This window comes from Monodelphis domestica, chromosome 1 (assembly GCF_027887165.1).
Source record: "Monodelphis domestica isolate mMonDom1 chromosome 1, mMonDom1.pri, whole genome shotgun sequence".
Classification (NCBI taxonomy): domain Eukaryota; kingdom Metazoa; phylum Chordata; class Mammalia; order Didelphimorphia; family Didelphidae; genus Monodelphis; species Monodelphis domestica.
The window spans coordinates 587,754,997-587,766,793 of NC_077227.1; the positions used below are offsets into that span (position 1 = coordinate 587,754,997).

At 35.5% G+C, this 11,797-nt stretch overlaps 2 protein-coding genes across 8 annotated transcripts in view; one reads left to right on the forward strand and one right to left on the reverse strand.

Annotated features, from left to right (window-relative positions):
* RNF170 (ring finger protein 170) overlaps positions 1-11,797 on the reverse strand; it is a 54,166-nt gene that overhangs the window by 27,233 nt on the left and 15,136 nt on the right. For all 4 annotated transcript variants that reach the window (XM_007476420.3, XM_007476419.3, XM_007476418.3 and 1 more), the window contains exon 2: positions 11,655-11,795. In XM_007476420.3, the coding sequence (XP_007476482.1) occupies positions 11,655-11,788 (134 nt within the window). In that variant the 5' untranslated portion in view covers positions 11,789-11,795. The remainder of the gene's footprint in view (positions 1-11,654; positions 11,796-11,797) is intronic.
* Positions 1-11,797, forward strand: part of HOOK3 (hook microtubule tethering protein 3) — a 174,883-nt gene that overhangs the window by 19,848 nt on the left and 143,238 nt on the right. The window lies entirely within an intron of this gene.

Here is an 11,797-nt window from a genome sequence, read left to right on the forward strand (position 1 = left end):
CATTTATTGTTTTCCTTTACTATCATATTCACCAATCCGCTAGGTGTGAGGTGGTACCTCAGAATTTTTCTGATTTTCATTTCTTTGAGAGATTTAAAATACTTTTTCATGTGCTTATTGATAGTTTTTATTTCTTTATCTGAAAACTGCCTATTGATTTTCCTTGTCCATTTATCAATTGGCAAAGGTTTGTTTTTTTGTACAATTGACTTAGCTCTTTACAAATTTGAGAAATTAAGACTTCTGCCAGAGGTTTTTGTCATAAAGATTTTTTCCCAATTTGTTGCTTCCCTTCTAATTTTAATTATGCTGGTATTGTTTGTACAAACCCTTTTTAATTTAATGTAACAAAAATTACTCATTTTACATTTTGTAATATTCTCTATCTCTTGCTTTGTCTTAAATTCTTTCCTTTCCCATAGATCTGACAGGTATACTATTCTATGTTCACCTAATTTACTTATAATTTCCCTCTTTATATTAAAGTCCTTTACCCTTTCTGAATTTATCTTGGTATAGGGTGTGAGATGTTGATCTAAACCTAATCTCTCCCATACTGTTTTCCAATTTTCCCACCAGTTTTTGTCAAATAGTAGGTTCTTATACCAAAAGCTAGGCTCTTTGGGTTTATCATACAGTATCTTGCTGAGGTCATTTATCCCAAATATATTCCATTGATCCTCCCTTCTGTCTCTTAGCCAGTACCATATTGTTTTGATGACCACTGCTTTATAGTATAGTTTAAAATCTGGTACTGCTAGGCCCCCCCATCCTTCACATTTTTTTATTAGTTCCCTTGAAATTCTTGATTTTTGTTCTTCCAAATGAATTTGTTATAACTTTCTAATTTTATAAAAAAGTTTCTTGATAGTTTGATAGGTATGGCATGGAATAAGTAAATTAATTTGGGTAGAATTGTCATTTTTATTATATTAGCTCATCCTACCCATGAGCAATTAATGTTTTGTCAATTATTTAGATCCAGTTTTAATTGTGTGGAAAGTGTTTTGTAGTTGAGTTTATATGATTTCTGGGTTTGTCTTGGCAAATAGATTCATAAATTTTTTATATTGTCTAGGATGATTTTAAATGGAAGTTCTCTTTCTAGCTCTTGCTGCTGAGTTGTGCTGGAAATATATAGAATGCTTATTATTTATGTGGGTTTATTTTGTACCCTACAATTTTGCTTAAGTTATTATTTCCACTAGCCTTTTTGTTGATTCTCTAGGATTCTTTAAGTAGACCATTATATCATCTGCAAAGTGACAGTGTAAAAATTAAATTTACTCTCTAGTAATAGAAATATTATATTTTATGAGGTTTATTAAAGATTATTAGAAATGAAGGAATAAAGAAATACAAAATAAGAAAACCACGTGCTTAGGGCTTATTATTAGCCCATTCAAAGTTTACTTATTACATCTTGCAAATGGCTGAGCAGAAGAGGCCAAGGTAGGCGTTACTGCCAGTTTAAATACTAATTGTGACCTCGCCCAGGTGGAGGCTCAGGTGAGATTATAGGGAATTTTGGGAAATACCAAGGACTTCTGGGGATTGAAGTCTAGGGTTCAAAATCTCCATTTTATATTAGTTTAGATTCCTTATTGCTTACTATAATCCCTTTAATTTTTCTTCTCAAATTGCTACTGCTAGCATTTCTAGAACAATGTTAAATAATAGAGGTGACAATGGATATCCTTGCTTCACTCCTGATCTTATTGGAAAGGCTTCTAACTTAACCTCATCACAGATGATGCTTGCTAATATTTTAAAATATGTTTATTATTTTTAGGAAAGGCCCATCTAATCCTATACTTTCTAGTGTTTTCAATAGGAATGGGTGTTGTGTTTTGTCAAAAGCTATTTCTGCATCTATTGGGATAATCATGTGATTTCTGTTGGTTTGGATATTGAAGTGGTCAATTATATGGATGGTTTTCCTAATATAAAACCACCCTTGCATTCCTGGTATAAATCCTACCTGGTCAGTGAATAATCCTTTTGGTAAATTGCTGTAATCTTTTTGCTAATATTTTATTTAAATTGTTTGCATCTATGTTCATTAGGGAGATTGGCCTGTAGTTTTCCTTCTCTGTTTTCAATTTGCCTGGCTTTGGAATCAGTACCATATTTGTGTTATAAAAGGAATTTGGTAAAACTCCTTTATTGCTCATTTTGTCAAATACTTTGTATAATATTGGGATTTGTTGTTCTTTAAATGCTTGATAGAATCCACTTATGATGCCATCTGGCCCTGGGTATTTTTTCTTGGGGAGTTTCTTGATGGTTTGCTCAATTTCTTTTTTTGAGATAGGATTGCTTAAGTATTCTATTTCCTATTTTGTTAACCTAGGCAATTTATATTTTTGTAAATATTCACCCATTTCACCTAGATTGCCATATTTATTGCCATATAATTGGGCAAAATAGCTCTTAATAATTATCTTAATTTCCTCTTCATTAGAGATCAGGTGACCCTTTTAATCTCTGATACTGTTAATTTGTTTTTTCCAAAGTGTCAGCTCCTAGTCTTATTTATTAGTTCAGTAGTTCTTTTACTTTCAATTTTATTGATTTCTCCTTTGATTTTTAAGACTTCCAATTGAGTTTTTATCTGGGGATTTTTAATTTGTTTGGTTTCTAGGGTTTTTTAAAGTTGCATGGTCAATTCAAATCCTCTCTGATTTGTGGATATACGCACTGCATCCCATAGATTTTGATGTTGTTTCCTTATTGTCATTCTCTTCAATGAAATCTGTAATTATTTCTTTGATTTGTTCTTTGACCCACCAGTTTTGAATAATTAGATTATTTAGTTTCCAATTAATTTTAAAACTGCTTTTCCATTAACCCCTTATGATTATGATTTCTATTGCATTTATCATTTCTGCTTTCCTACATTTGTTTGCAATGGTTTTTTTGTTTTGTTTTGTTTTTTTAAACCCTTACCTTCTGTACACTTGTAGTCAATACTGTGTATTGGCTCCAAGGCATAAGAGTGGTAAGGGCTAGGCAATGGGGGTCAAGTGACTTGCCCAGGGTCACACAGCTGGGAAATGTCTGAGGTCAGATTTGAACCTAGGACCTCCCATCTCAAGGCCTGACTCTTAATCCACTGAGCTACCCAGCTTCCTCCTGCAATGTTTTTATGCCCTAGAACATGGTCAATATTTGTATATGTGCCATGTGCTCCTAAAAAGAAAGTATATTCCTTTTTATCTGTATTTAATTTTTTTCCAGATATGTATTAGCTCTGATTTTTCTAACATTTCATTCATTTCCCTTACTTCTTTATTATTTATTTTTTGATTTGGTTTATCTAGTTCTGACAGGGGAAGGTTGAGATCCCCCATTAGTATAGTTTTACTATCTATTTCCTCCTTAAGCTCCTTAAACATCTGAATGTGGTGCCATTTAGTGCATAGATGTTGAGTAATGGTATTACTTCATTATTTACATTGCCTTTCATAAAAATATAATTACATTCCTTATCTCTTTTAATCAAATCTGTTTTTACTTTAGCTTTGTCTGAGATCATAATTACTATGCCTGCCTTCTTTGTCTCAGTTGTAGCCCAGTAAATTCTGCTCCATTTTTTACCTTTAGCTGCCTCTAGTTTGTTTTTTGTAGACAACATGTGGTAGGATTCTGGTTTTTAATCCATTCTATCTGCTTCCTTTTATGGGTGAGTTCATCCCATTCACACTCACAGTTATGATTACTGTGTATTCCCCTCCATTTTGACTTCCTCCTTTGATTCTGCCTTTTTTCTCTTATCCCTCTTACCATCCCCTCCCACTTTTCACTTTTAGTCTGTTTCCCCCCTTTCCCCTCCCTTATATTATTCCCCTTCTCAGCCCCTCCCCTCTTATTATTCCCCTCTTGCTATAGTGCCTTTTAAATGACCCCTGAACCTCTCCCTCCCTTGTATTGCTCCCCTCTCCACCAGCCCATTTATTACCCATCTACTTCTCTATAGGGCATCATACAATTCTCTGCCCCAGTGGATCTGACTGTTCTTCCTTCTCTAAGCCAATATCAATGGATGTAAGATTTAAGTATTACCTGTTGCCAAACTTTTCCTCCCTCCCATTGTATTAGGGCTTCTCCTTCCCCCGTGTACTTATTTACCCTATTTTAACTCTTTGCCCATTTCTCTTAGTATTATCCTCTTTTACCCCTAATTTTATATATAGAGACATCCTATAGTTTGTCACTATACCCTCTAAGTATATTCTTCTAGATACCCCAATGATAATGACAAATTTTAAGAGTTACCAATATCATCTTTTCATATAGAATACAAATCATTTGAACTTACTGGGTCCCTTCATCATTTTTTCCCATTTCTTAATTACCTTTAGGTGATTCTCTTGATTTCTGTATTTGGGCATCAAATTTTCTTTTCAAGTCTGGTCTTTTCTCTCCAGGAATGCTTGGAAACCTTCTATTTTATTAAGTGAACATACTTTCCCCTGCAAGAATATAGTCAATTTGGCTGGGTAGTTGATTCTTGCTTTCCGGAATATCATATTCCATGACTTCCAGTCCTTTAGTGTGGATGCAGTTAGGTCCTGTGTAATCCTGACTGTGGCTTCATTCTATCTGAATAGTTTCTTTTTAGCAGCATGTAGTATCTTTTCCTTGTTCTGGAAGTTCTAGAACTTGGCTATAACATTCCTGGGCATTGTCAATTGGGGATTTAATGCAGGAGGTGATCTGTGCATTCTTTCAATCTCTACTTTACCCTCTTCTTCAATAATTTCAGGGCAGTTTTCTTGGATAACTTCCTGTAGAATGATGTCCAGGCTTTTCCTTTGGTCATGATTTTCTGATAGTTCAATAATTCTTAACTTGTATCTCCTGGATCTATTTTCCAAGTCTATTGTTTTATCAATGAGGTGTTTCGTATTTCCCTGAATTTCAATTTTTTTTTTAAATACACTTGCTGCCTTATGAAGTCATTCGATTCTAATTTTTAAAGACTGAATTTCATCCCTGGCTTTTTGATCCTCCTTTTCCTTTTGATCTATTTTTCTTTGTAGGTCATTATTTTTATCTTTTACTATCTTTGCCTCATTTTCGAGCTCATCAATTCTGGCTTTAAGGACACTATTTTCTTTTTTTTGGTTCATGTGCCTGCTTCTAGATTACCTATTTTGCTTTTTAAGTTCTTTTCCCAATTGTCTTCTACCTCTTTTAATTGTTTTTTTTTAATTGTGTTTTGAGTTCTTCACATGCCTGGGTCCTAGTTGCTGGAGTTTCTGAGTTTTTGCTTGGTGTTCCCTGGTTCTCCTTGGTTCCACTTTTTCTTTGTTCATTATCTGAATAGAAGCTGTTGATTTTAATTTCTTTTTCTGTTGTTTACTAATATCTTTTCCTTCTTTCCCCCTCCTTATTATCTGTATTCATGATCCTCTGTTTATTTGCTGAATCTATGAGTTTGGGCTTTTCTGCCCTGAAGGGGCTTCTTCTCTGCTCTGCTGATTAACTGGATTTGGCTGATGGAGCTGAGCTGTTGTATTAATGTGCCCTGAGGCCAAATCTTCCCCAGTTGTCAGCAGAGGTTGAAGGTGAAAGTGAATGTGTAGAGGCTGAACATAGTTACCCTTGGTCCTCCTTTCTACTCCTTTTTGTCAGCTGCCCAGTCAGAGTCCTGAGCTTCCCATGGTGGTATCAAGGTACTCTGTTGTGGTTGCAGCCTTCACTCTGGGATCCTAGTCAGCTGAATTCCTACCAAAGTCTCAGCACAGTAGGTGGGGGAGGGGTTTTGGTTCTTTCCCTTCTACCTGAGAATTCAACTTTATCTGTGTACCTTTCAGGTTGGATCGAGTAAGAGAGATCCATGGCTCGCTCTGGTTGAGTTTGGCTTTCTCTCTGTTTGGAGATTGAGCTTTTCTGCCCTCTGGAGGCTTCTTCTCTGCTCTATTGATAAACTGGATTAAGCCAGTTGAGCTGATTTGCAGAGCTCAATGTGTCCTGAGAACAAAACTTCCAGACACAGAGGCCTAAGATGTAGGAGTGGTGTCTGAAGGTTGCAACCAGGCTGCCTTCCTCTCTGCCCCTCTCCTTTAGTTGTGGTCAGAGCCCTGAGTCTTACATAGATGTGGTAGCAAGGCATTTCCTCCAGGCTGGAACCCTTGTCCTTAGATCCTACCGACCTCCCAAGTCTAAGCACAGTACATGGGAGTGAGGGGCCCTGGGTCCTTCCTTCTTTCTTTTCCTTAAACCCAAGAATTCAACCTTCTCTGTATAACTTTTAAGTTGAATTGAGCAGCAAGGTACCATTGATCTGTCTTCTTGTTGGATTTGGCTTTCTTTCCCCCTTGCAGGGTTTTGTTTCTGATTGATGTGGAAGGGTTTTCCCAAAGGAATCAACTTTTGCTGCTTCTAAGCCTCTGTCTTCACTCCACCCCTCAGCTTATGCCTACAAAATTTCTTGAATAGACTCCCCTTTTCTCCTCTGAGATGGCTAACACCCTAGTACAGCATTCATTACCACCTCAAGCCCAGACTATTCCAAAAGAGTTCTGCAAGGTTTTCTACCTCAAGTCTTCTACTCCCCCTCTTCCCACCACCTAGCCCCTCAGCTTCCAAAATGATCTTCCCAAAGCACAAGTCTGACCATGTTATTCCACCCTAGCCCCATCTGATCAGCTTTAGTGGCTCTGTATTGCCTCCAGGGTCAAATATAAATGCTCTGTTAGGTTTTTAAATCCTCCAAATCTGGCCCCTTCCTGCCTTTCCAATCTTTTTATACCTTATTCCTTCTCCTCCCCAATCTGGCCTCCCTGTTTTTCCTCACACTAGACACTCCATCACCTCTAGCCTGTGGGCATTTGCACTTAGTGTCCCCACATGCCATGACCTCTTTTTCTTTCTTTTTTTAAGAACCCCTACTTTCCATCTTAGAATCAATACTATGTATGTCTCAAAGGCAGAAGAGGGGTATGGGTTAGACAACAGTGATTAAGTGATTTGCCTAGGATCACATAGAAAGAACTCTTTCTCTCATGTTCATCTTTTGGCCTCCTTTAAATCTTAGATGAAGTCCCACTTCCTACAAGAAGCCTTTTCTAATGCCCCTTAATTCTAGTGCCTTCCCTCCATAGATTACCTCAAATTTATTCTGTATCTATCTTGTTTGGACAAAGTTGCTGGCATGTTGTCTTCCATTTTATTTTAGGCTGTGAGTTCCCAGAGATCAAGGACCATCTTTTGCCTTCCTTTGTGTCCCTAGAGCTAGCCCAGAGCCAGGCACATAGTAAATACATAATAAATGCTTTTTAAAAGTCTGGGAAAAATACTAGTGTTGGATTAAGCTATGAAGCCTATAAAGTATAAAGTAATAATAAAGATACAAAATTGTACCTAGATGTCTATTTTATTTAAACCCTTGTTCTATTTTTTTTTTGAGACAAATAAAGTTGTAACTTGTCTAGGGTCACAGAGCTAGTAGTGTCTGAGGCCAAATTTGAATTCAAGAAGATAAGTCTTCCTGACTCTAGGCCTCGCACCCTATAGACTGCACCTCCCAGCTGCCCCTGTTCTGTATCTTTTTTTTTTTTTTAAATAAAAACCCTTACCTTCTGTTAGCTCCAAGGCAGAAGGGTGGTAAGGATTAGGCAACGGGGGTCAAGTGACTTTCCCAGGGTCACACAACTGGGAAGTGTCTGAGGCCAGATTTGAAACTAGGATCTCCTGTCTCTAGGCCTGGCTCTCAATGCACTGAGCCACCCAGCTGCTCCCTAGGTCTATATCTTTTTAACAGAGGCAAAACTGCTTAAGGCTTACATGTTTTTAGAAATAATTCTTTTTTTAAGTACATGCTTATTCTTAATTCATAAAAATTACTTCTGTAGCTAAATTATATCACATGGAACAAGTGGCATTGCTAAGGTATTGTAATTGCTTAATATGGACCTACTTTATCAAAATTTCAAGCAAAATGCCTGTAAGGCAAAATAAGAAACTTTTGAGTCCTAGTCTTGCAAACTTGAAGCAATGGCTTAATTCTTAGAGTAATCTTTTCTAAGAAATTTTGATGGATATAGTTTCAGAAAAAACTGGGAAGGTCTATAAGAATTGATGGAAATTGAAGTAAGCAGAACCAGAATAATTTATACAATAAAAGCAATATAGTAAAGATAATCAACTTTGAAACTTAGTGATTCTGATCAATACACTGACCCAATCACAATTCCAAAAGAATCATGATGAAACATCTCTTCCAAATCCAGATTAGAGAAGTAAGGGCCTCAGTGCAGATATTTTCTTTTCTTCCTTTCTCTCTTTCTTCAGGTTTACATGTCTATACATATTTGTAAAAAGTTTTGTTTTTCCTGCTTTCTTAATGGATGCAGTAGGGGAAGTATGAGGGAATTTTTTTTTTAGCATGCAGTATTTTATCAAATCCTTTTCTATCTCTTTTAATATAATTATATATTGTTAAAAATAACTTTTATCAAGGATTATATTTCTCCTAAGAAACTTTTATATTCACACTATAGATCCTAGTAGACATAATGAATAATATTTTGTGTATAATTTACTGACATTTTATTGTAAATATGAAATCACACAGGTCTAGGCCAAAAAATTATTAGTAACGTTGGCCATCAGCTTTCATATTCTGCATTATGTCAGTCTAGAAATAAAAATTATAGCTATATAGGAAGAGTTAAATAGAATTCCATTTTTTGTTGAAAATAGTTTATTTAATATACCTATTACTTCTTTGATGGTATGAGTGAATTAATTTGTGAATTAATCTGATTTAATACTATTTGAAAAGTAGTTGATTAATGGTAACGTCTGATACTGGTTTGTTTTCTTTTGTGTCAATTTGATTATTCTCTATTTTTGTACACATTCATCCATTTCTCAATCTCAATGGCCCAAAGAATGGATTGAAATCTCTACTTTTCTTAAGTATTTATGTTCACTGTGAATTCTTTTTACTCATTTTAAATTTTAGTAATTTCCTTGAATAAACTTGTCTGTTAATCATTGTAATTTATGGTAAATATTTCAAAGTTTAGGTGTTTTTATTATCTATGGTACCTTTAATCATTATGAAATTTTATTGTTTATAGATATTAACACTATCTAGTTTAACATCAATTTTGTCAGATATTAGTAGAATTCCAAATTTTCTTAAGATTACCAATTTGTTAGAGATTACTACAAGCTGACTTCCCTGGAGAATATTCATTCTTCTTTAGTTTCTTTAAATATATATAACAATGTAATTCTTAGTTAGAATTATTATTATTATTATTATTTTTTAAACCCTTACCTTCCGTCTTGGAGTCAATACTGTGTATTGGTTCCAAGGCAGAAGAGCAGTAAGGGCTAGACAATGGGGGTTAAGTGACTTGCCCAGGGTCGCACAGCTGGGAAGTGTCTGAGGCAAGATTTGAACCTAGGACCTCTCATCTCTAGGCCTGGCTTTCCATCCACTGAGCTACCTAGTTGCCCTCTTACCATTTTCAATGATAGCTTTGTCATTAAAATCCACCAGCCTCTTCTCACTCACTAGTGCTCTCTTTTGCTCTGCTGCTCTATTAGTTATATTCTTTTTTAATCTTTTTATCATTCTGTTCTTTCCTTTTTTCAAAAGTAGGCCATGAAACAACAAAGTGGCTAAATTCACTACCCATATTGGTTGCTTTTAGCAACTAAGGTAGTTGATGGCAAGAGCTGGGAAGAGGTAGAACAGAACTCAGAGAAAAAGGACACAATGAGTCAATTTGAGATTAAAAGTTTTTAAGGAGTTCAGAATAAGAATTTACATAGCATCTACCATGTGCCAGGCATTGTGCTCAGTACTTTATTAATATTATCTCATTTGATCTTCCCAACAACTGTTTGAGGTAGGTGCTATTATCATCCTCAGTTAGGGAAACTGAGGCAAACACAGACTAGGTGACTTGTCCAGGGTCACATAGCAAGTGTCTGAGAGAAGATTCCAATTCAGGTCTTCCTCATTCCAAAGAGTCATCTTCCTGAGTTCAAATCTGGTTTCAGACACTTACTAGCTGTGTGACCATGGGCAATTTACTTAACCCTGTTTGCCTCAGTTTCCTCATCTATAAAATGAGCTGGGGAAGGAAATGGCAAACCACTCTAGTATCTTTGCCAAGAAAAATCCATAAGGGGTCACAAAGAGTTGGACATTATTGAAATGAAAGACTGAACAAAATAACTTCTTGATTCTAAGTCCAGCACTCTTCTGCAGTATATAGAGCACAGGTGCATGCACCTGTTTGTGAAAGACCTTTTGTCTGTAAAAATTTTGTGGACTTCTTTAAAGTCTGCCATAGATAAACTCTGGAAAACATAGGTCTAAAATTGATGTCTTGGTAAACATTTCCTTCCTTGGCTATTATTATCTAGGTCACATTCTCCTAAAGTTACAATTATGTTCATATAACCAACCAGTGCTTCTTTATTAATCAGAATTAAAAACACAATAGCAGTTCCCACTCTTGTTTTTTGAACATCTTAAAAAGTAAGTAGTCAGAAATGCAGGTCAAGAATGTATTGGACAAGTTTACTTTTAGCAGAATGTGCCTTGCAGAAGAAATCTGGATAGCTGAAGTTCACCCATCACTATTTTATCTCGCTCCAATAACCAATTTTGTAACATGTATTGGTAAATCATAGTACATCATATCCTTTATCAAAGGAGTCTGCTGTATAATCTCACAACAATGCTGTTTCTATTTTTCCTCCTTTTGTATTCTCTCCAAAATTCTCCATTTTCAAGTCTATGGGTTGTCATGTACATATTCTTTAAATACAATGGTAGGTCTAAACAATTCTATTAGCTCTGTTTGGTCCTATCATCTGAGGTTGTCAGAGAGAAATTTCCATAACCTGAGTGATTGTCTGTGTCTCTTCCCCAAATCATCACTGGCCAGCAGAGTATAATATGGGTATGGGCGCGCGTGTGTGTGTGTATATATCTGTTTCCTTTTTCAAGGCATCTTATGTCCTATGACAGAGTGGCCTTTTTTTAGTGTAGTAGGAAAAATCTAAGAGGATACACCCTTATAAAAACAGCCACAATTATTTTTCCAAGCATCAAGTTCTATGTTTGAGAACTGAGGGATCATTGCAAGTATTGTTCCTGAGTAAATTACAATCCTTGATCTTAATTTCAATATAATAACATCATTTCTCTCTCCCTTTGCTCTATTTCAATAATGTTTATACATTATATGATGTGGCATAGATGATAAAATGCCAGGTTAGGAGAAAGGAAGGCCTGAGTTTAAATCCTGTCTCTGACATTTAGCTTTCTGACCCTAGACTAGCCATTTAATCTCTATGTGAATTTCCTATGACCTACACTTAATTACTCACCATTTTCTTCCTAATTTTTGAAGTGTTGGTTAAAAATAACCATACCCTTGAACACTGACATTTTACTTAAAATAAATTTGAATGTTTCAAATAATGTATTAAAGAGCCTATGAGAAGAAAAACATGCAGCAATGTCCAGAATGGATGAGAATGTGAGCAAAGATATGCCACCTTTTTTTACTGTGGTTATTTGAATTTTACATTTGATATGTATTATCAGAAGTTACAAACTTTAAATGGTCCTTGAAAATATGTATTATTCAATCTTCACCATTAAATCTCACCTTAAAAGTATATATATCAATGAAGCAATGAAAGCGAAACTGATCACAACTGCCACAAGGACTTGGTCACTTACTCCTTCTATAACTGAATCATCCAGTTTCAAACTTGGAATTTGTGATTGATATTCGGCCATTCCAGTTCT